General features: G+C 36.7%; 2 protein-coding genes across 8 annotated transcripts in view; both read left to right on the forward strand.

Moving 5' to 3' along the window:
* The window catches only part of LOC106074155 (AT-rich interactive domain-containing protein 3A-like), a 107,152-nt gene extending 82,411 nt beyond the window's left edge, over positions 1 to 24,741 (forward strand). For 5 of the 7 annotated variants that reach the window (XM_056028154.1, XM_056028172.1, XM_056028165.1 and 2 more), the window contains exons 5-9: positions 8,315 to 8,520; positions 9,001 to 9,144; positions 16,228 to 16,467; positions 18,828 to 22,489; positions 22,930 to 24,741. In XM_056028154.1, the coding sequence (XP_055884129.1) occupies positions 8,315 to 8,520; positions 9,001 to 9,144; positions 16,228 to 16,467; positions 18,828 to 18,937 (700 nt within the window). In that variant the 3' untranslated portion in view covers positions 18,938 to 22,489; positions 22,930 to 24,741. The remainder of the gene's footprint in view (positions 1 to 8,314; positions 8,521 to 9,000; positions 9,145 to 16,227; positions 16,468 to 18,827; positions 22,490 to 22,929) is intronic. The other 2 variants (XM_056028159.1, XM_056028187.1) reach the window with 2 other exon arrangements.
* LOC106074110 (28S ribosomal protein S11, mitochondrial-like) overlaps positions 1 to 26,421 on the forward strand; it is a 320,632-nt gene that overhangs the window by 174,633 nt on the left and 119,578 nt on the right. The window lies entirely within an intron of this gene.

Raw genomic sequence — 26,421 nt, forward strand, 5'->3', positions numbered from 1 at the left:
GTTATATATCCAATCCATGTTATATATCCAATCCATGTTATATATCCAATCCATGTTATATATCCAATCCATGTTATATATCTAATCCATGTTATATATCCAATCCAAGTTATCTCAACATTTGTTGGTAGAAATCTTGTTTCTATTGTGAGACGCGGGAAGAGGCTAGAGGTACAGAGGCGGAGAGAATGAAACTAAGGAAGGGTTCAAACATCCAGTTGAAGAGAAAACATTGTCTTTGAAAGGCGAAGGGAAAAAAAAAACAACTGGAGATGAGAGTGAATGATCATATGTCAAGGAATCGCTACAATTTAAAAGGCTACGAAATGTGTATGATGTTTTGATCTAAGGTTACCGCCCCCCCCCTTCCCCTCGTTAGCCGCTCGTTAATTATTGAAGAATACATTAGAGAAGTCATTCGAGCGTGAACTTTTCGTCCTGATTGAAACCATTATCTTAATGTACCTGAGACTAACTAGTCTAGTCCTAAACGTGGACTTAGACCTGGATCTAGACCTTGACCAAGACATGGACTTAGACCTGGATCTAGACCTTGACCAAGACATGGACTTAGACCTGGATCTAGACCTTGACCAAGACATGGACTTAGACCTGGATCTAGACCCGGACCAAGACATGGACTTAGACCTGGATCTAGACCTTGACCAAGACATGGACTTAGACCTGGATCTAGACCTTGACCAAGACATGGACTTAGACCTGGATCTAGACCTGTACCAAGACATGGACTTAGACCTGGATCTAGACCTTGACCAAGACATGGACTTAGACCTGGATCTAGACCTTGACCAAGACTTGGACTTAGACCTGGATCTAGACCTGGACCAAGACTTGGACTTAGACCTGGATATAGACCTTGACCAAGACATGGACTTAGACCTGGATCTAGACCTTGACCAAGACTTGGACTTAGACCTGGATTTAGACCCAGACCAAGACTTGGACTTAGACCTGGATCTAGACCTTGACCAAGACATGGACTTAGACCTGGATCTAGACCTTGACCAAGACATGGACTTAGACCTGGATCTAGACCTTGACCAAGACATGGACTTAGACCTGGATCTAGACCTTGACCAAGACATGGACTTAGACCTGGATCTAGACCTTGACCAAGACATGGACTTAGACCTGGATCTAGACCATGACCAAGACATGGACTTAGACCTGGATCTAGACCTTGACCAAGACATGGACTTAGACCTGGATCTAGACCTTGACCAAGACATGGACTTAGACCTGGATCTAGACCCGGACCAAGACATGGACTTAGACCTGGATCTAGACCTTGACCAAGACATGGACTTAGACCTGGATCTAGACCTTGACCAAGACATGGACTTAGACCTGGATCTAGACCTGTACCAAGACATGGACTTAGACCTGGATCTAGACCTTGACCAAGACATGGACTTAGACCTGGATCTAGACCTTGACCAAGACTTGGACTTAGACCTGGATCTAGACCTGGACCAAGACTTGGACTTAGACCTGGATATAGACCTTGACCAAGACATGGACTTAGACCTGGATCTAGACCTTGACCAAGACTTGGACTTAGACCTGGATTTAGACCCGGACCAAGACTTGGACTTAGACCTGGATCTAGACCTTGACCAAGACTTGGACTTAGACCTGGATCTAGACCCGGACCAAGACTTGGACTTAGACCTGGATGTAGACCCGGACCAAGACTTGGACTTAGACCTGGATCTAGACCCGGACCAAGACATGGACTTAGACCTGGATCTAGACCTTGACCAAGACATGGACTTAGACCTGGATCTAGACCCGGACCAAGACTTGGACTAGACCTGGAACTAGACCCGGACCAAGACTTGGACTTAGACCTGGATCTAGACCTTGACCAAGACTTGGACTTAGACCTGGATCTAGACCTGGTTATTGGGATGTGTTGCCTAAGCCAATTGGAATGCTCAACAAGAGGCCCGAGCTCGATTCCCGATGTTTCCTCTTTTTTCCACACCGCCTCTTTCCCCGCATGTCCATCAAAGAAGCTAGACCAGAGCGCAATGAGCAAGATGTAGGTGCAAGGAAGATGCTAACACAAAAGTAATTTTATCAAGTGATGTGTTGTGTCAGACATTGAAGTACCTACACCCCAACCTTTTTGGTTTGTTTCCCCATTTCCTTTTTTTCCCTTTTTCAATCGTACAAGACAAATAAACTCTTCTTACTCTGAAAAATGCGAAACCAATTCGCTTGAAAAATGTAATTTTTTTTTGTTTTTGTTTATATTTTCTAGAGCTGCTCGGTTTTAATCTGTGGATAGTAAAAATGTTTAATTACATTTCTTATTCCAAACCAACATTCTATGTTATTATTATGACAAATGAAAAGGAAACGGATCATACTTCAAGGGCTTTTTAATTTATTAAAGAGCAGACATTTAATTTATGTAGCAACTGTAGGAAGGAGATGATGGCTGTTGTACAACGTGCTGGTAGAATTTATTGGATATTTACAAGCAAGAGGGGAAGAAAGCAGGGGAAGTAATCAAGGCAAGAAAGGGAGTTAATGCGATGGTAAATAACTTGAACAGGATTTTTGGTTTTCCCATCAGGCCTCAGTGTTCTGGCCAGACATTGTGATGGCGGACGTCCCTGGCGTCTATTTTCATCTTTACCTGTGCTGCGTCTGAATGAAAAGAAATAATCCTGAGAGGGAAAAAATAATACAACAAAAATATACACTTTCCGAGAATGATTTCAGAAATGTCTCTTAGAGTTATTCCCCCCTCAGATCCTCCCAGTTTGGAGCTTCCCTATTCTGTCAGTGGAACACGAGGATAAGTCAAGTGCTAGTATATGTTCTTTTTTGTTTTTCGTTTTGGACTGAGAAGTCATAAATAATACAGTACACTCGACATGGCTTGACTATTTCAAATTTAAGAGCAATTTTACGAGTGTTCGTGAGAACGAATATAGTGTACTGTTTCTGGCATCATTCACATGTTGTTCGTGATGTTGTATGATTTCCATTGCCTACTATTGTTTATTAACTTTAAGTTTCAATTAATGTGTGTTATTGGGATTTTAGGTTCTGAAAATAGAAATAAAATTGTCTGGATAGGTATCTGTCTGTAAGAATACAAGAATAAATGTATGTTTATATACTACGTTAGTGGACTGAGCACTGGGCCAACATTCCTATTTATTTCTCATGAAAAATAAAATACTATATCTATAGCATCACACTCATACACTGCTGTATTGCATAAGTATACACTGCTGTATTGCATAAGTATACACTGCTGTATTGAGTATCGTCTTTAAAATGGAATATAAAGTGGTATTATCGAAGAATGTATAAATAAATTAAAATGAAATAAATGAATTGGCTACTACACTGATCTGCCTCTTAAGTCTTATAACTCTGTCATGTTTTTATTTATTTTATTTTAAACCCATGTTCAATTAAATAATGTATTTAATCACTTCCCACATCTTGTAACTGGTTTAACCAGTACCACCTTGATACTGGAGGATTACTATTTTATGTATAACAGTTTTTAAAAAGTCCTTAAGCAGATTACTAATACTTTCACTTCTTCAAGATTATATAATTTCATGCAAGCTGCTAGATACCACATTCAATGTTAATTTTAAAAAAAAGGAGGAACGGGGCCAAAAATGTATAGGCTCTACACATAGACTATGACGTCATGACTATTTCAGTATTCTTTATCTTCCACATTCTCTCAATGTTTGGATTTCAATGAAAGGTTGTTTTTTTTTTTTTGCCTCTTCTGGATCGAATTACCAGGTGAAGAGGGTGGGGTAAAGTTGGTATAATATACATACCTACATATATATATATCAACATCGATATCACATTTGACTGTTATCTGATGCTATATTTGCAGGACAAAAAACATACGAACATTCCATTTCACCATCCGTCAATTGCACAATAAATTCTATCTGCATTGTTTTTCTTGTCTATAGTCAACGTCACGTGACACCAAAGCCAAACATGCACAATGTAGATCGTTCTACGTATTTCATAAGGAAAGGGGAGAGATTGAAAGCAGGGAGGGGGGGGGTGTGTGCAAGCCTGGGGTAGGGAGGGGGAGCAAAAATGAAGCATTCTATTGTTTTTGTATCACACAGTGAGCGCCTCTAACAGACTCTTGTTTCAGCATGTGTGTGTGTGTGTGTGAGTTGTTGTTTTTTTTCTTATATATATATATATATATATTCTTTCTGGCCTATCCCATGAAATGGTTGAGCTGTAAGGGGAGGTCTCTCGTGGGCTGGAACAGGTTCGGTTTCTTCAAGTAATGTATTAGTGTCTTCCTACCTTAGAACCTTCTCAAGGCGAAACTGATCTGGCGGAGGAAATCTTTTCACTATCATTGTTTTTTTATCTTGTGGCTATGACAAATTATGCACGTGGATTATAATTCACATCTCGTCTTGCGCTCCTCACCCCCCCCCTCCCCTCCTTTTTCCCCTTTCTTATCACGCCCTCTTCCCGTGATCCCCCCTCCCTTTGTAGTCCTTTTATCCCGTCGACTGTGATGCTTCTATCTAGACTGTATCTAACAAGGCTGATAGAAGATCTCGTGCTTTTTCAAGAGTGCCTTCTTTGTCTCTCTCGTTTTTTTTTCTTATCACGTGATCGTTGTCTTGTTTTTGGCCTTATCACGTGATCGTTGTCTTGTTTTGTTTTCAATTCTTCTCTGAAAACGTTTTATTGTCTAGATATGCCCTTTGATGCCCCAGTCACGTGCTCATGTGCATGTCTGTAAGTGTATGTCACTGTCACATTTATGTCCGAAAAAAATGCATGTGTCCATGTGTCATTCAACAAACATGACATGTAATAAAAGGTCAGCGCCGTGTAACGCATTAAAAGCAGAAGAGCAACACAGAATCTCTCTGTATAAAATAGTAATTCAACAAACCACTAGGTAATCAATCCGTAACTACTTCATACAATTGTGAAGTCAGCCTTTTTTTTTCTGATCTTGTATTGCTTACAGCTCATCTTACATGCTTATTGCAGGCTACAGTCTGCGCTTGGTCCCAGCTCTTTTGTGTTTTGGGGAGGGGTGTCTGGGAAAAGTTATTCATGCTGACTTTAGGCGCTCAGAAAACACAGCTCTGCCCAGGTCGGGATTCGAACTCGTGCCCCCTTGATAGATAGTCAAGGGTTTCTGCCACTCGGCCACACATCTTTAAAATGAACTGGAGCCGTTCTTCTCAACTGACATTTCGTCTCATTGTTGAACACAACACACATTTTTATGATGTTACCGTTCAGTTGCCATTCAGTCACTCTTCAGTTGCCCTTCGGTTGTGATTCAGTTGCCCCTCAGTTGCCATTCAGTCACTCTTCAGTTGCCCTTCGGTTGTGCTTCAGTTGCCCCTCAGTTGCCATTCAGTCACTCTTCAGTTGCCTTTCGGTTGTGCTTCAGTTGCCCCTCAGTTGCCATTCAGTCACTCTTCAGTTGCCTTTCGGTTGTGCTTCAGTTGCCCCTCAGTTGCCATTCAGTCACTCTTCAGTTGCCCCTCAGTTGCCATTCAGTCGCTCTACAGTTGCTCTTCGGTTGTGCTTCAGTTGCCCCTCAGTTGCCATTCAGTCACTCTTCAGTTGCCCTTCGGTTGTGCTTCAGTTGCCCCTCAGTAGCCATTCAGTCACTCTTCAGTTGCCCTTCGGTTGTGCTTCAGTTGTCCCTCAGTAGCCATTCAGTCACTCTTCAGTTGCCCTTCGGTTGTGCTTCAGTTGCCCCTCAGTTGCCATTCAGTCGCTCTACAGTTGCTCTTCGGTTGTGCTTCAGTTGCCCCTCAGTTGCCATTCAGTCCATCTTCAGCAGCATCACAATTAGTAAGCCAATATATACAATATAAAGCTTTTTTTTTTCTTTCAGTGTCTAGCATGATGTATTAACAGAGCCGTATTAGCATATATGAACACCAGGAGGAAATTTAAACTTTTTGCTGTTGTTCATCAACCAACGATCTTGACAAATTTGTTGATTAGAATGTTAGGATACAACTTCAATACAAGATCTGGCTCTAACATGCCACTGTTGAAATCGACCAAAACAAAGAACGTGCACCCATGACCTTTTGTAAATTGACCTTCAAACATCCGGTCACTGACTGGTCACTTGACTGTGAAATGTATATCTCCTGTCTCTGGATTCTAGGGGCATATATTATAAACTTTAATGTTTCGCTGGAATCTGTGCGATGCGCCATCATCAAGGTAGCGCCGGTCCGGTCGCGATGCCAATAAATCTCATGGAGTTAACTTCTGCAGAGACGACTCTAATGGAAATACCAGGTCCGGTTTTGAGGGTTGCAGTTGTTTAGCGTCCACTTTGACTTCACACTTGGTACTATTTCTCTCCAAGCATTGGGTTTGAATGGACTTTTCCACCTATTCATTGCAGTATAGAAATAGAACATTATCGGAATGTTGCAGTATAGAAATAGAACATTATCGGAATGTCTTCAAATGCAAAAGTAAAATTTCTTTTAAATAATGAGCTTAAAAAAAAGATGAAGTTGATAATACGTTGATGGAAGCAAGTTTATTTGTCAATATATATGTGTGTTGTATGTGTGTTGTATATGTGTTGTATATGTGTTGTATATGTGTGTTGTATATGTGTTGTATATGTGTGTTGTATATATGTTGTATGTGTTGTATATGTGTTGTATATGTGTGTTGTATATGTGTGTTGCATATGTGTGTTGTATATGTGTTGTATATGTGTGTTGTATATGTGTGTTGTATATGTATGTTGTATATGTGTGTTGTATATATGTGTTGTATATGTGTGTTGTATATGTGTGTTGTATATGTGTGTTGTATATGTATGTTGTATGTATTTTACTTTTGAGCATTATCCTATCCAGCTAAACGGTAGCAATTATCCATAAAACACAGAACCATAATCTTCAAATACAAAAACAAAATCTAATAAAATACTCAGAAAGACACAAAGATAAAGGCACTTTCCTAGTCTGTATTTTATAAAATAAGATAAAATAATTACAAAACAATTCTCATAGATTGTGAATATTTTTTTTAAAGTAACTTTTAGCCAGACCAACCGTTACAGAAGACACATCAACACTGATACAACTCGTCCAATGACATGCAGCAATGCTGACATTGTACAATTGTAGTTGGTTGTGGGCCGTGTGTAGAGTCTGTGTAGAGTCTGTGTAGAGTCTGTAGTAGTTCACTTCCTACTAATAGTGGACATGTCATTGTTAAAGTAACCTGGGTGTCACGTGTCTTACAGGTACATGAAATATCTCTATCCTTACGTATCTTACAGGTACATGAAATATCTCTATCTTTACGTATCTTACAGGTACATGAAATATCTCTATCTTTACGTATCTTACAGGTACATGAAATATCTCTATCTTTACGTATCTTACAGGTACATGAAATATCTCTATCTTTACGTATCTTACAGGTACATGAAATATCTCTATCTTTACGTGTCTTACAGGTACATGAAATATCTCTATCTTTACGTATCTTACAGGTACATGAAATATCTCTATCTTTACGTGTCTTACAGGTACATGAAATATCTCTATCTTTACGTATCTTACAGGTACATGAAATATCTCTATCTTTACGTGTCTTACAGGTACATGAAATATCTCTATCTTTACGTATCTTACAGGTACATGAAATATCTCTATCCTTACGTATCTTACAGGTACATGAAATATCTCTATCTTTACGTATCTTACAGGTACATGAAATATCTCTATCTTTACGTATCTTACAGGTACATGAAATATCTCTATCTTTACGTGTCTTACAGGTACATGAAATATCTCTATCCTTACGTGTCTTACAGGTACATGAAATATCTCTATCTTTACGTGTCTTACAGGTACATGAAATATCTCTATCCTTACGTATCTTACAGGTACATGAAATATCTCTAACTTTACGTATCTTACAGGTACATGAAATATCTCTATCTTTACGTGTCTTACAGGTACATGAAATATCTCTATCTTTACGTATCTTACAGGTACATGAAATATCTCTATCTTTACGTGTCTTACAGGTACATGAAATATCTCTATCTTTACGTGTCTTACAGGTACATGAAATATCTCTATCTTTACGTATCTTACAGGTACATGAAATATCTCTATCTTTACGTGTCTTACAGGTACATGAAATATCTCTATCCTTACGTATCTTACAGGTACATGAAATATCTCTATCCTTACGTATCTTACAGGTACATGAAATATCTCTATCTTTACGTATCTTACAGGTACATGAAATATCTCTATCCTTACGAGTGTGACAAGCTGAAGCTAAGCAACCCCTCAGAACTGCAGGCGGCCATAGACGGCAACAGACGGGAAGGTCGGAGATCAAGCTACGGCTACGACATGTCTCCAGGGCCGACACTAGTACCCTCAAGTCATCCGCTAAATGGAGGTCTCATGAACGGCAAGTTGGGGCGGTCCTCACCCCGTACGTTGAGACTGTAGTTACAGAACCAAAAAAAACAACAACTATTGCACCAAAAAGTTATTTAGCCATGAAATTAATTTAGGCCTTGGTTCTTAGTGTTTTAAAATAAAATGATATATATATATATATATATATATATATATACACAATCTCTCTCCCTCTCTCTCTCTCTCTGTCTCTCTCACATATATATACACATAAATATATAAAACAATTTTAGGAATAAAAACTGCTGACTGTATGAAATTATTTTTTTTAAAATGTCGAATGCTCCCACGAAATATGAGACATTTAGCACTTATCTTATCTTATAAGATACAGGTTCTTATCACGTTTTAACTTTAAAAAAATATAATTAAAAGCAATGTAACATTATTCAATATGTATTAAAGAATAATCCCAGTTAGACATGTTAATGAATTTCCATTCAGTTTTAGTAGAAAATATCTGTTTAATTAAATCATATTTTCTATGTTATAGTGTCTTTTGATGGTGACCGACCAGATGTCCGGCATTTAGCCGGTACAAACACTCCAGGTCTGACCTTGAACCCGGCACTCATGCCTCTAAGCCATCACATCTACAGCAGCATGATCTCAGAGAAATTGAGGCACAGCACACCCAGTAAGTAGAGGCACCAGTTTGTACTGTTTGGCCCAGTAGATTTAGTCAAAAATGTCCGCCACGTATTCAAGTAATATATTTTTTTATGGAACGTCTATAATTTATAAGAAATGTGGGACGCAGCTCTGTTCAGTTGACTTACTTGGATAAGTATTCGTGATAAATAGTTGATCATCACAAAGCTGATATTTGATATGCTTGCTCTATGGACTTATGATAGCGAGCTCTTTGTTTCCCAAAGATAGTAAAAGATTGGGTTAAAAAAAACTTGAAATTTGAAAAAAAAACGAAACGTTATAAAAACTCGTATATCCAACGAAATCGTCACAACATTAGCCAAAAGACAAAAAAAAAAATAGATTAAAGTCAAGTTGGTTGATTCTAACAGACATTGTTTAACAACTAGGGTTCTACATTACACACAAGACGCGAGCTCATTGAGACATACGATCGTAGCACTCTATAACCAAAAGCTTAACTTGACACTTTCAACTATCAGAGAGTTCTCATTGACTGGCTACCATAGAATTTAAAGCTAGCCGAGCTCCCCCCACCCCGCGTCTCTGACTTTGATATATGTAGAATACATCTGCCTGCCCCACCCCCACTTCCTGCCCCTACCCCAACATGCCACCAGAGTTCTTCCCCGCTGTTGTACATTTCCATTGTTGCGATCACTCAGCACAGTTGAGTACATGCAATGACATCAAGTTACTCACGCGCTTTATGCTGTAGTTGATCTCACGCTCGCTCAGTGAGCTCTCATCCAGCACAAAGACACCATTCTATTTCTTTTTTCTGAATCTGTTTTTACGTCTCTGTGTGTGTATGTATGTGTGTGTATGTATGTATGTGTATGTATGTGTGTGTGTGTTCATTTTTTAATATTTATTTTTTATATCGTTTTTGTTTTCTAAGTTTACTTTTTTATATTTTATTTGTATATTCTCCTCTGCGAGTGAACAGGTCAGGGGAAAAGAAAAACAAATATTCAGAAATCTGCATCTAGAAAAGATTTTGATTTATAAAGGAACATTTGGTACAACCCCGCCTTTTATTAATTGGTAATCATGAGTGTTCTGTATAAGATATTTGGTTAATGTTATTGGCAAGATCAGGCAAGCCAAAGCAGCTCCTCAGTAATTAAAAATGGCAATTCCTCAACTCAAGAAAACATGAAGAAACTAGAACAAATACAAAATAGAGCAGTGAGATTTATAACAAACGAATATTTCAAATTGACTAGAGTAATACCATTAATTAAATCATTTAACTTTGAGACTTAGAGACACTTCAGGACAGAAGGATAAAAAGGAAAGCAGCTATAATAAAAATAATACTTTACCATAATTTACAAATAGAAAAACAAAACCTAATGAAATACACAGAAGACACAAAGATAGTGCACATTTCTTATTCTATACACTAGAACAAACTCGTACAAGTGCTCCTTCTTCCCTGGTGCCATTAGAGGATGGAATGGGTTGCCGGAATCAGCCAGAAAAAACAAAGACTTTGCAGAGTTTAAGTCATTGATTAACATGCATGACTAGATTAACACATGAAATGCGTAGGACGTAATTATCTTCTTTTTTGAAGTAACGTCTGTAATTTTTTAAGATAAGATAAGAGACTTGGGTTGGTTTAATCACTTTTTGATGCACGTGACCTTGGTCAGATAATCATCCGGGCTTACTATCCAGACTTATCATCCAGGCTTATTGTAGAGGTCTGGGTAGAAGAACTATTTGAAAAATGCGTAGGAAAATGCAGGAATGTCACTTAGGGTCGTCTCTGACCGATACTAGTCTCAAGGCACAAGTCTGTGGTTGACTTTAAATTGTTAAGATTATCACAGCAGAAATCATTTACAAATAAATTCACATTGGTGACACCAGACAGTGGCAGACAAGTTCACCGTGACACAACATTCAAACAAATACGCTTACAACGGAAACATAATTTAATAAGCTCTTATGTTCTACCAGCCAGAATCGATTTAATCCAACTGTAAACCACTGTTGAACAAAAGCTGAACCAAATAGAAATAAATACAGTTTTTGGCTTGTTAGACCCAACCAGAATTGGGTTGTCAGAGTAAATATATTTATTTACTAACACATACACAATTTCTGTCCTTGGAAAAGTCATGTTGACATTAAACCAAAATATGTGGCTAGAGAATAAAAACGTTTTAGGTTTAGATGTTAGGGAATAAAAATAAAAAGGAATGTTTGTTTTAGCCAAAATCTGTTGCTTTTTTTTAAAAACAAATCTTTGTCTTAACATGGCGAAGTGTGGAGAAACTGAATTCTGGAAACTAAAATTCTACGTGATGGGAGATTAAGGCTGAAAAAATAGTAAGATGAAAACATTATAGTCCAGCGATACAGCTCATTACTACAGTCCTGTACTTCAGACACGCACAGTCATTAGAGTCACATAAAACTTCTACGCCATACTCACCCTTTTTTTTTTTAAAATAAATTGAACACTAATCCAAGGTTGTGTAATCGTTGCTTTAGTTCCACCCATTCAAGTAGTGATGTGTGTGTGGTGTGTGTGTGTGTGTCTAGGTGTGTGTGTGGGGTGAGAGGGGTGTGTGTGCGTTGGGGGACCCTTGAGAAAGATGAAAATCAATTGGTTTCCCTTCTTCTAGTCCAATTATCCAATAATCCAATAAATTAACCAATATATATATACACATATACACACACACATATATATATATATATATATATATATATATATATATATATCATGGGCGTAGCCAGGAATTAAAATTATATATATATATAATATATATAATTATCTATATATGTGTGTGTGTGTGTGTGTGTACATAATTAATCTTTATTACATTCTGACCCTTTCGGAAGACGTTTATTGTAGACTCCCCGCCCTTGCTAGCAAGTGAGTCTGGGGGAGTTCGCAGCGCTCCCCCCAGCGCGGGGCAAAGCCCCGCCGCCAAGCACTATTTCTGGTATTGAAAGCCAACAAAATGCATATTCTGAGGTATCTACAGTGCATTATCTTGCTATTAAAAAGTTTTATTTCAAAAACCTAATGTGCTATTCTTACTGACTTAGACCCTCTCGCGCCGTTCGGCGCATTTTCCGGCAAGCTGTTTCCGCAACTCTTATTTTGCGTAATTCATTTTGTGTGAGAACATGTCCCGCAAAACCTCATGCGACGCTCTGTCACAACCTTACTAAGGATTCGACTCCCAGTTCGGCATATGATTTCTTTAATTTAGACCCGATCTCTATGACTGACTCCTAAAATCTGTCTTAGCCATCTTTGTTGAGATACATTTAATGATTTTCATTTTCGACAGATGACTATTCACACTTTATTAATGGAGCCCAAGCCACTGGTAGAAATTTGTAACCTTTCTTGACTACGCTCTTGGAATTACATGCCTGTATTTCGCTTTAGATTTTATATCGAAAAGGAAAGTTTTTTCGTCAAATCATCTGTTGAGGGGTTTTAAACTAAGAAATCTCTGGAGTTTTTTTGTTTTGTTTTTAATTCAAAACCCCATTTAGCTACGATCATAGAATTTGGTGACTGTAGTTTGCTTTAAAATAATATTGAAGAGAGAGGTTTTCAACTCTAAACGTTCTGTAGGGGAATTTTAAACTCAATACCATCTGGAGGGGTTTTAAACTTTAAAAAGCTATCTGGAGGAGGGGGATTTACACTCAAAACCCCTTTGGCTACGCTCATAGATTTTATAGTGTGTAATTTGCTTTTTTTTAATATTGAAGAGGTACTTTTTAGCTTCAAACCCCAACTAGGGGGGGGGGGGGAGAAACTCAAAAACCCTTTGGCTAAGCTCATAGAATTTTGAGTGTGTAATTTGCTTTTTTTATTTTGAAGATGGGGTTTATCGTAAATTTTGGAGGGGGTTTTAAAATCAAAATCTTCTTCAACTGTGCTGTTGGAATTTGGGGATTGTTGTTTGCATTTTTTTGTTTTGTTTTATAGAAGAGGGGGATTTAACTGCAAAAACCTCTGGTAGGGGTTTAAAATTCAAAACCCCCTGTAGGGGGTTTTAAACTCAAAGCCCCCTGGTAGAGGGATTTGTATCTCAAAACCCCCTGATAGGGGTTTTTTAAATCTCAAAACCCCCTGGTAGGGGGATTTAAACTCAAAACCTCCTGGTAGAGGGTTTTTAACTCAAAACTGCCTCGGCTGTGCTGTGGTAAGTGATGATTTAGTATTAAAATCTCACCTAAAATAAACAAAATGAAAGCAAAAATCAGTCACTTAATTCCGTTCCCCCCCCCCTGGGGGGGATTTCATTTCGGGGGGGTTTGAACCCCAAGAGCCCCCCCCCCCTGGCTACGCCCATGATATATATATATAATATAGATAGATAGATAGATAGATAGATAGATAGATAGATAGATAGATATACACACTGAATTCATTAAAACAAAGGTTCAAAGTAATTAATAATTCTTAAATAATAATATAATTTTTATTATTATTTTCATTATTCAAAAATTAGCAACAAATATAATAATTTCTTTGCATTAATTTCTGCGCAACCAGTATGAGATCAAAATACCCTATTCGAAATCATCCGGGTATTTGACGCTTGTCTGAACTTCAGTGGCAGGTCGTCTGAATGGGAGGATGTCCTGCCAGCTGGCTCACCTTACAGTTTATCTTACCTGATATCGAGAGCTTCCAGTTTTCTCCTCCCCTCCCCCCAACTCCATGCCAGTAGCTCCGGAAAGCTTACAGCTAGTCTCTTCAGTTCTGTGTACTGGGACATCTCCTCTAGAAAAATTCTCTTTGTCACCACGAGCGTCTGCGCATGCTCAGAGATGTGACCAAAGATTACATTCTAAAGATAAATCCCCCTTGCCCCCGTCAAGGATTTCGGACAAAAGGTTCAATTACGAGATCTAGAATGTTTTTAAAACTAAAAAAAAAAATTTAGAGAGACTCCGAAAAAAAAAGTTAGAAAGAAAAGAAATGTAGCGAGGTTGAATGGGGAAGAGGGACCACCAAATGAAGGGTCCTCAAATTAATTTTATATCAAGAATTTAATATTACCTCCAAAAAATGTACTCATTTGACCTAATATTTGACTCATTTGAGCAAATAATATGTTGTTAGTGAGACCACATAAACAAAAAACAGTGGGATTTGTAAATGTATTTGCAAATTACTGGCAAATAAATTAGCACACATTAAAATTTTGAATTGTGATTGTTTTACCATTCGATACTTTGTGTATCTGAGTTTGTCTTGAAAATAAAATCTATTAGTCGTAAGAAAATTTGAGAATTTTAAATGTTTATTTGCCCAAGCGTAAAATTGCTTAATCTAAAGATGGAATTAACACAAATATTTTGTTAAGTGAAATACATTCGCATTCTTGTTCTGTCAAATGTCAGTTTATAATTACACAGCGAGCATTCACATTTTTGATGACAAAATAATTCTTATACTAGAATATTGCTCCTAAAACTAGATCCACATGAACTTGTCCCACATGACGGACATTGAGTCGTTTGTCAGATCGTGACCATGATAGTTCAGTTACATTGACAATAACCTTGGAACCTCTGTCGTCTGCTCCCGGTATAGACAAGGGGGCGCTGCAATCGTCCATAATGACAAGGTTGACGCGGTCCCAAATTTTGCGGGCCCACGTGAATGGTTGAATTGTGTGGATTAGGGCAAGATTATAACTTGAACTTTGATATCACTTGGTCCGACTTAGAGGACTGGGGGAGCAGGATTAATTGGTGGAGGGTAAAGAATGGCTTGGTCCCAGAGACTTTTGATTGGATTCAATTCACCCATTGTGCAAAGATGTTATTTTATCTCCGTGGAATTAGCCGCAGATTGATGACTGTAGAATAAGCACACACACACACAAACACACACACTTGCATAGAATCTGTACACATTTATAGGCCATGATTGATAGCTAGGGCTTTTAAGGCCTCCTTCTTACACATTTGCACATGACAACTAAGAGATTTAGTATGTCTATACTTACAATATATGTATATATGTATGTATATATATACAGAGAGAGAGAGAGAAAGGGGAGCTTAAAGACTTCTTAAAATCTTGTCCTGTCTTTCAATGACAGTTGTACAATATAAAATTGTACAATATAAAATTGTTTGATCAAAACGCATGCGTGTAAAGGGGTTCAAATTTTAGATTTTCTTGAGAGTTTGGAACTTTAATAATTTCGAAATATTGCGAAAAGCTGATGGTATGAGCTAGTTAAACAAGCTTTGCTTGACTTTCTGAGATCTAAATATCTTTAGCCAACTAAAGTTATAATCAGCTGCTAATATCAACGACTACCAAGATAGTTGCCTTTCACAGTTGTGTCCCTTTATTAGGTAGAACACTGCAAGTATAGAATGCTTATGAACTAAACAACAACTTAGAATGAAACAACTTAGAATGAAACAACTTAGAATGAAAGATATAAAATCCCAACTTATCAGCAACTTTTGATAGCATTGAAGCTTGAATGTGTTGGAATATTAAGATACAAATGTTTTATTTTCCAACTCCTACGTTGAAAACATTAATTATTCTGAATAGACCAAGCAAAAGTTTATGTTTGTTACTTTGTTCACTTTAGAAGCAGTATTCTCTTACTGTGAGTTTCAAAGCGCTGTTAAGAATTGAAGAATCAGTGCAGGATCAATTCTGAGAATTAAAGAGGCAGATCACTAACATTGTTGGTGTTTCAACAGTCAGTGCACGATCACTGTTGAGAAAACAAGCGTCAGTGCACGATCACTGTTGAGAGTCATGGCACTAAATTTGGCAAGTTTAAGTAACAAAGAAAATCGTACCCCTTTGAGTCTCCTATTCTTGAAAGCGATACCCGCATGATCCCAGAGATAACATTGGAGAGTTCATTAGTATGCTCATGGTCACTGGAAATTTTGATCTCTTTAACACCTACCCCTTCTCCCCCACCCCTTTGTTTGTGACGCCCCTGAAAAAGACTTTCAATTTTAAATTGAATACGATTTAAAAAAACAACAAAACATAACTTGTCATGTTTTAAAACTTCTCTTTCCTCAGTCGACGATGACAGTTTGCCCCCAACACCTCTACCAGCGCACCATAGGGGATTAACAGAGAGAGACGCCCTGGCTATGGAGGCTGCTTCCAGGGCCATGGAAGAGGCCACCAGAAAGATGGAGCAGGCTACTAGGGCGTCACTTGGGGACGACGGTCCTCCCAGGAAACGCATGCTCACGGAAAACGACCGCATTTTGCCAACGGGTCTACACAGTGCGCATTTTAAAATAACTAGTCGAAGTAAGTCATAGATGTGCACACATATGTGCATTTTAAAGCATAGATGTGAATACATGTGTGTATTTTAAGGCATAGATGTGAATACATGTGTGTGTTTTAAGGCATAGATGTGAATACATATGTGTGTTTTAAGGCATAGATGTTTAAATATGTGTGTGTTTTAAGGCATAGATGTGAATACATGTGTGTGTTTTAAGGCATAGATGTTTAAATATGTGTGTGTTTTAAGGCATAGATGTGAATACATGTGTGTGTTTTAAGGCAGACATGTGTATTTTTGTGTGATATTAAGTTGTTAATCGTAAAGTAGGTTAGGCGCCCCTTTGAGGCCTTTGTCTTTGGATGTCATAGTATAATACATTTCTAAGTCTAACCCTCTACACCTCTTTACTGCATACATTTGTCTCCCTTCGTTCGAGTGGTGCTACCTTTGCATTAGGGTGACGTGTATATATGAAATCCAATTCAGCGTTTATTTATGTTCCCATTGCGGACATTTCGCTTAGACTTTGACTCTATTATAAATAAAATGGTCTCTTTGTTGTTCTTTTTGTTTTCTACCTTTGCGTTCTGCTTTTGATGTGTTTTTCCAGCATACATCTTTAAACACAATATTAAATATTCACCATCTTTTGTTGTAGACATTGTTGATCTGTAGAACGCTGTTTACGCTATTGTACATACTTTGTACTTTGTATGCATAAGATGTGAGGCAATTTATCTATGTTCTTTGGCTTTTAAAATAACAATCATCGGGTTAGATAAAAAAAAAGAAGCAGTATAAAAAACTATTACAAATAATGAATTAAAAAAAAGTCTTTATTTCATAATATATATATATATATATATATATATATATATATATATATATATATATAGTGTTACAATAACTTTTAATGTCTAGTTCCACTGAGCATGTTCTTACTTTGTACAAAGCTTATATCTACTCACTCTGTCTGGTCAAAAGTTTGTACACGTTGTTTCTCCCACACCTTGTAGTAAGCTGAAATTTCGCACAATTATTTCTTTTACTTTTACATGACAAAGCAAAAATCAGTTAAAAAAAAAGGCAACCAATTATTTAATTAACGTTTGTTAATTAATTATTTTGTTTTAATATCGAACAAGGGAAAGAAATGTTCTTGACAGATGTGGTGGTATAAGCTGAATTAGTTCCCTTTATACTTTGTAGGTCGCAGCTTTAACATATGAAATTAACAATAGATACCTATAAAACCTTTTATTTTCATAAGCACTTCTCTGGCACAGTGGTTACTGTGTTAGCTTAAGAAGGCTTGAGTCTTCAAGTTCCAATACAGGTCTTTAATCTCTTTTTTTCTTTCTTTTATTATTTAAATGCATTTAAAAAGCAATCACAGTAACATTCTCCAGATACCCCTTCCTTTCTTTACCAACTGGTTCAGACATGTGGTAGGATCCTAACGTATTGAGAAAGCTAAACAAATTGCGCTAAACAAAAACAATTAGTAAAATTATTTATCACACAGAATTACTATTGTTAGTTTAGACCTATTACAAATTGAATGACACGACTGATCCAAACTAATTAATACTACTACTCTTAATATAAGTTTTATTTTTAAAAAAGTATTTTGTATATTTTTTTTTCTTTTGTCTAGTCGTCTGTCGTCATTCGGTTTTATCTCAAGAGTTAAATCCCCATTATATTTTGATGGTATTAAATAGTTTGCTCTATTTCTCCACTCCGGGTACGATGTCCGAATGAAATTATTGATTCGTATTTTTAATGTAATAAAAGAACGTATCATATCATGTTCTGGTTACTGTACCATTCCATGTTCTGGTTACTGTACCATTCCATGTTGTGGTTACTGTACCATTCCATGTTGTGGTTACTGTACCATTCCATGTTGTGGTTACTGTACTATTCCATGTTCTGGTTACTGTACCATTCCATGTTGTGGTTACTGTACTATTCCATGTTCTGGTTACTGTACCATTCCATGTTGTGGTTACTGTACCATTCCATGTTGTGGTTACTGTACCATTCCATGTTGTGGTTACTGTACCATTCCATGTTGTGGTTACTGTACCATTCCATGTTGTGGTTACTGTACTATTCCATGTTCTGGTTACTGTACCATTCCATGTTGTGGTTACTGTACCATTCCATGTTGTGGTTACTGTACCATTCCATGTTGTGGTTACTGTACCATTCCATGTTGTGGTTACTGTACCATTCCATGTTGTGGTTACTGTACCATCTCATATTGTTATCGTTATCAGAATACTTGCACCTTATCGCCTCTTTATACATTATGACTGCATCTCTAGTTATATTAGCCATTTAAATGTTCCCTGTTTGACTTTGTCCACAGACGATGGTCGCTCTGAGATTGACACCTCTCTCGTGGTCAGTATGGAAATCAACGGCATCATGTACCAGGGTGTTCTCTTCGCTCAGCACCCACACCGGCTAGGTGTCTAGTACTCACACACAAACATTCTTTTGGTTTAAAATACGAAAGTTTGCGAGAGATGAACTTCCTAGGCACATGTCGTACCCTCTAGTGTTTTACTTGTAACTGATAAGCAGGAGATTTTGTTTTACTTGTAACGAGTGAGCAGGAGATTTTGTTTTACTTGTAACGAGTGAGCAGGAGATTTTGTTTTGCTTGTAACTAGTGAGCAGGAGATTTTGTTTTGCTTGTAACTAGTGAGCAGGAGATTTTGTTTTACTTGTAACGAGTGAGCAGAAGATTTTGTTTTGCTTGTAACTAGTGAGCAGGAGATTTTGTTTTGCTTGTAACTAATGAGCAGGAGATTTTGTTTTGCTTGTAACTAGTGAGCAGGAGATTTTGTTTTACTTGTAACGAGTGAGCAGGAGATTTTGTTTTGCTTGTAACTAGTGAGCAGGAGATTTTGTTTTGCTTGTAACGAGTGAGCAGGAGATTTTGTTTTACTTGTAACGAGTGAGCAGGAGATTTTGTTTTGCTTGTAACTAATGAGCAGGAGATTTTGTTTTACTTGTAACTAGTGAGCAGGAGATTTTGTTTTGCTTGTAACTAATGAGCAGGAGATTTTGTTTTACTTGTAACGAGTGAGCAGGAGATTTTGTTTTACTTGTAACGAGTGAGCAGGAGATTTTGTTTTACTTGTAACGAGTGAGCAGGAGATTTTGTTTTGCTTGTAACTAGTGAGCAGGAGATTTTGTTTTGCTTGTAACTAGTGAGCAGGAGATTTTGTTTTACTTGTAACGAGTGAGCAGAAGATTTTGTTTTGCTTGTAACTAGTGAGCAGGAGATTTTGTTTTGCTTGTAACTAATGAGCAGGAGATTTTGTTTTGCTTGTAACTAGTGAGCAGGAGATTTTGTTTTACTTGTAACGAGTGAGCAGGAGATTTTGTTTTGCTTGTAACTAGTGAGCAGGAGATTTTGTTTTGCTTGTAACGAGTGAGCAGGAGATTTTGTTTTACTTGTAACGAGTGAGCAGGAGATTTTGTTTTGCTTGTAACTAATGAGCAGGAGATTTTGTTTTACTTGTAACTAGTGAGCAGGAGATTTTGTTTTACTTGTAACTAATGAGCAGGAGATTTTGTTTTACTTGTAACTAGTGAGCAGGAGATTTTGTTTTACTTGTAACGAGTGAGCAGGAGATTTTGTTTTGCTTGTAACTAATGAGCAGGAGATTTTGTTTTGCTTGTAACTAGTGAGCAGGAGATTTTGTTTTACTTGTAACTAGTGAGCAGGAGATTTTGTTTTACTTGTAACTAATGAGCAGGAGATTTTGTTTTACTTGTAACTAGTGAGCAGGAGATTTTGCTTTGCTTGTAACTAGTGAGCAGGAAATTTTGTTTTACTTGTAACTAGTGAGCAGGAGATTTTGTTTTGCTTGATTGGAAAGGCGACCTGGAAAGTGATGTACACTTGTACCTGATGTTATTTCAAATCAATATCTACTTGTTAAAGGAAATAGCTGTCCATGTTCATTATCATCATTGCATCATCATACATTTCATGCTAACAGTAACTTAATACTGAACAGTATGATGTCACATTATTGTTATACAATAAATCTGAAGTGAGTAAGGTATTCACATGTTTTTCTTATAGAAAATCAAACTCTTTTGAAATCGTAAAAAAAAAATTACCTGATGCTCTTTTTTTTTTAAATTGTGTAATGTATATTGTGAGTTGAGAGATGTGAAACAGAAAGATAGTAGTCAGTAGAAACACATTGATCTATTTATCAGTCTACAATCTCATTTTAAGTCTTTTTTTAATGTAAAATTTAATTTCCCTTTTCTAAGACTGTGCAATATCTTCAGAAAGGATTAATTTATATAATATGAATTTAGCAATATGTTGTATTCTAAGAATTCAATTAATGAAAAAGAACAATTTGAATGAATCATTGTATATGACATTGAAGAATGAAAGTATGAAGACACTAACGGTTATAAGCTTATAGTTCAATAAAAAGTCATTGGAATTGACCATTTTCTAATTGTAGGCGAATAGGGTACATTTTGATTTGATTTTGTTCATTTGTAAGTTATATTTTAAACTAATCGATATCTGAGAACACTGCCAATATTAGTCTAACTGATGTCATTTGAAAAAAAGTTTATAATGACATGTGCTTAATGACATGTGTTGTCGCCCCATGAAGGATTGGTTCAATGTGAATAGTGTACTAATTAAAGTGTAAGTTGACTTCACATCGAATAATGTGTATGTGTGTTTGATGGATTGATTTTTAAAGACAATGAATGCCATGTGTGTGTGTTTGTGTGTGAGGTATATAAACCAGCAATGTATAACTGTTTAAGTCAGTGTGTATATGTAATACGAGAAAGACTTCTGTAGCTGTCCACCCATCTGACCCATCCAATTTTCTCATCAGGGGTTACAGTATCAGATATCTTACACCTCTGAGACCGTCTCCCTCTCCTGTATATACACCATTACATTAATATATTTATACATGTATCAACTTTCATTTATTTATTGTTGGGATTTGTGTATATTTATACAAACTTAGAATCTTTTTTTTGTTTTGTTTCTTTTCTTGCTTCAAACATATTTTTTTAAAAAGTTAACAATGATTTGTACGTACCAATGATGAAACGAGTCACTTGGTTGTAGGGTGACTAATTATTGTCTTTGTAAATACAAGCCAAAACGTAATTTTTGTTCAATCTACCTTTTCAAGTTGTTTCTTTGAAGCAACCTTTGTGGAGCTACTGAGGCGGAGTATGGCATAAAAAAAAATTACTTACTCTTAAGTAAGCCTACTAGTCTACTACAATACCACTTAGTAAAAGACTGTTTAATAACAATATCACACAATGGCGAAATTTATAAAGCTAGTACTTAATACACTGAATCCATCAAACAAAGTCTGGAAGATTTTGAATTGGCGCAACTGACCTAAAACACTCTTACCCTTCGAGATGACTTGTATATCTGTTGCCTAGCTGCTTAGACCAAGATCAAATGTACACACTCTCAGTCTAAACTGTGACACCATTTTCTAACTTGAATATTTCCAGATTAATTCACGATTGAAATCAAACACACACACACACATATCTTTCTTCTTTAATTAATTAGTTAGCTAGCTATTGTCTTTCAATTTGGAGTCTAGTTCTCTACTATTTCATCGCTTTACTGTGAATCGTTCAGACATTAATCTACTATCTAGACCAGTGGTTCCCAAATGTTTACCTCAACGGAACATTTCGCACATTCTGAGTATTTAGCGGAGCACTCTGCTTATTTTTTGTATTAGATTCCTCTTTATTTGTTTAATTAAATAAAAATTAAGCCAAATTATAAATTAAGCTTTTTTTTTCAAGTTGACAACTTCTTATATATGACTATAAACATATGAATACAAAATATAAATTCTAATATCTTGTATGGCGTCAAGCCGGCTTCTAGACTTTGACTTTGTTGCAACATAATAAACAAAAATCTGCTTCGCACCAATAGGTTGTACACATGCCATTAACAGGTTGTACACATGCCATTAACAGGTTGTACACATGCCATTAACAGGTTGTACACATGCCATTAACAGGTTGTACACATGCCATTAACAGGTTGTACACATGCCATTAACAGGTTGTACACATGCCATTAACAGGTTGTACACATGCCATTAACAGGTTGTACACATGCCATTAACAGGTTGTACACATGCCATTAACAGGTTGTACACATGCCATTAACAGGTTGTACACATGCCATTAACAGGTTGTACACATGCCATTAACAGGTTGTACACATGCCATTAACAGGCTGTACACATGCCATTAACAGGTTGTACACATGCCATTAACAGGTTGTACACATGCCATTAACAGGCTGTACACATGCCATTAACAGGTTGTACACATGCCATTAACAGGTTGTACACATGCCATTAACAGGCTGTACACATGCCATTAACATGTTGTACACATGCCATTAACAGGTTCTAGGAAACTGAAGTACAACAACGAGCAGTTTGTTTTAAAATATTGTGGAATTCCTCAAATAACTCCACCAGAAATCATTGGTTGATATTGAATTGTATCCTTGTTTCAAATGAGATTCCGAATCTAGAACAGCTCAAACTTCATAGTGATCTTATACAATTTATTTTTTACGAACAAGAATAAATATCTTTTTTTTTCCCTGCATTTACTCAGAGATTAATTCACGTGAAGGCCTACTAGTTAATTAATCGAGTAATTTTTGGAACACGTCGCGAAACACAGTTTGGGAATCACTGATCTAGACTAATGAAGGGTAGAGTTTCAGCAGTTTAAAATAATCTCTTCCCATTTCGTAAGCTGGGTATTGATTGTGTGTATCGTGTATTTCGAGTTATCTTTGTACTTGGTTTCTCAAATCATTTCATGTCATTCAATGACGCGCTTTTCTTCAGTTTTCTTTTAAATAATGTTATAAATACATGAAATGTTGTTGCCTATTGTCAACAGTATTATACTATTCAATGACCATTGCTTCATTGTCGTACTGACCACTCGGTAAATTACGGTCCGACTACTACGTCAATCAAGGTCTCTAAAACGTTTACTATTAATAATAGATTAACTGACCACTACATCAACATCCATCATTATAACTGATCATTAAGCCAATCAATTTATATGACCATTTCTACGGTGTGTGTGTTTCTACGGTGTGTGTGTGTGTGCCAGTGTAAGTGTGTGTGTGTGGTCAAGGGTCTTCTAGTCAGTTGTGTTAGACCATATACCTCATTTCTATATTGGACCACTGACCATGTCTATGTATGTGGTATATGTGTATTTGTGGTCAGCTGTAAGAGCCGCTTGTCCTCAGACTGCAGTAACTCAGAGACTACAAAGACGTCCTTAATCTTGCCGATATTTTGTTTCTTATTGTTGTATGACAAGTAGATCCATGTCGTATCTGACCAGCACTCTCCATCCTTGACCATCGTCCAAAATGTGAACTTTATATGATAGTAAGGATCATAAAGATTTATGAACTGCTGCTGAATCAATGTTACATCTAAGGAGACATTCTGGTAATTACACAAAATTCTAATAAGCTATATAACATTTTAGTAGACTACATGTCATTCTAGCAGGCAACACAGTATGCATGTAGGTTACTTAACACTGACAGGATGTTATATGCAAATCTAGTTGGTTCATTACAGACTTCTATTCTGCTTGACGTGCTTGTTGTAGAGCTTCTATACTGTTATAGTAAACTACAAGATATTATACTTATTGCTTAATTTCATAAATTTTATTGTTTTTAAAAACAAAAACTGGTTTCGATTAATCATTGAATGTGTCTAACGTCGTAAGGCTATGTACTCATGAGGCAGCGTCCATGTATCTAGAATCAGATTCACATATTTACTAAACTTGTCAGAACAAAACGGAGAGTGGTGTCACGTGATTGAAAGGTTTATAAATGTCTATATCCCGCTATCTCGGAGTGAAATGTTGAACTATATGTGTATGACACAGAAACCAAGGATTGGTTTGAGTTACTGAGGTTCTGACTTCTCCCAAAATATTGTTCATTAAGTCTTCTCTGTGGATGTACATTCAAATGGTTGTATGTTTTCAAAAATTCATACTTTTCATTCATTTTTATGTCAAATTTTTGTTAACGATGATTTTAATGTTAATGTATTATTTTCTTTTGGTCATTGATTGTATAATAGAGTCAATACAAAGTGACATCTTACAATGTCATGCAAGTCACTCAATGTAACAGACAATAAAACAAATAGAGTCTCTATGTAGTCTTTGACTTACTCATTCATTTTGTTATGTATTTGTTTTTTAATCTCAGTATACACACACATGTAAGTCTCTTTCTCTGTCTTTCTCTCTCTCCCACACACACACACACACACACAGAGTAGTGCAGAGTGAGGTGTGTGAATTATTATGATTGCTCTGGGCTTATTAGAATGAAACGTATGTAAAAGTTAATATCAATCAATTTTAAAGTTTTAAACATTATGAATAATTTGATCCCAAACAGAAAATCATAATTTAAAAAGTGACTTTGTTATCGGACATTGATAATATATAATTTCCCATAAGACTTAATGTTGCTTCCAATCTATTCATCATTTGTATTTGAATTGATGACACGTTTCTGATCTCAGGTTAGTAGAGTTTATTCATACAAATGTTCAGATTACAGATAAACTCCATACATTTTATGTTCAAATGGTCTGTAAAAACACAACCCACTCGTTAAAGCAAACAATAATAAAATCGTATGAGTCAGAATTAAAGATATTACTTTAAACATTTTCTTGTTCTAGTGAGCAATAGATATAGAATTAAGAAATACTTCGTCATTTATTGACTACATTTTGAAGAGCAGAAAGAACAAAACACATTTAGAAATATAGACTAGGAAGTAGACGATGACACTCAAGAATACATTCAAACATTTTCAGGAAGTGGAGGGATGGTAAAAAAATGTCATTTTGAATTTTGATTTAATTTACTTCGTCTAGAGTCTAGAGTCTAGAACTCTAGATGATAATTATGTAACTCTGTGGCTCAGTGATGGATATGTCCAGTCTAAGATATCAAGTGGCTGAGTGGTGGATATGTCCAGTCTAAGATATCAAGTGGCTGAGTGGTGGATATGTCCAGTCTAAGATATCAAGTGGCTCAGTGGTGGATATGTCCAGTCTCAGATATCAAGTGACTCAGTGGTGGATATGTCCAGTCTAAGATATCAAGTGACTCAGTGGTGGATATGTCCAGTCTCAGATATCAAGTGGCTCAGTGGTGGATATGTCCAGTCTAAGATATCAAGTGACTCAGTGGTGGATATGTCCAGTCTAAGATATCAAGTGACTCAGTGGGTTATTTGTGGTAGCTATGTAGCACACTATGGGTTATTTGTGGTAGCTATGTAGCACACCATGGGTTATTTGTGGTAGCTATGTAGCACACTACGGGCCATTGTGGTAGCCTTGTAGAACAAAAAGGATCATTGTGGTAGCCATGTAGCACAATACGGATCATTGTGGTAGCCATGTAGCACATTAGGAATCCCTTGGTTATAAAAAGAGAGAAAGTTCACCTTTCTCTAATCGTTCGGCTTAAAAGTCAATGAAAATATTCTCATTGGGAAAGGTTTATATCTCATACTATTTCCTTTACGTACACTAGTTATAAAGTAAGTATAAATGCATAAGACTATGTTGTGGCTAGAATCTACTTACGCTGAATAAAATAAGCCTAGCTCCAAACTAGAGGCAACTAAACAAAGATGATTTGCGAGTTGTAAAAGGGCGTGTAACATTGAACTTGATTTGTAGAAGACAACTGCGACAAATTAAACAGCTGTGCAACTCTGTTTGTGCGTGTGTAAATGATGTGAGGGTCCGATGTGGATTGATTGAGAACCTCTGTTGGCTTGCACGGGAAAATGGCTGCGAGACACC

This window comes from Biomphalaria glabrata, chromosome 1, assembly GCF_947242115.1.
Source record: "Biomphalaria glabrata chromosome 1, xgBioGlab47.1, whole genome shotgun sequence".
In the NCBI taxonomy this organism is placed as follows: Eukaryota; Metazoa; Mollusca; class Gastropoda; family Planorbidae; genus Biomphalaria; species Biomphalaria glabrata.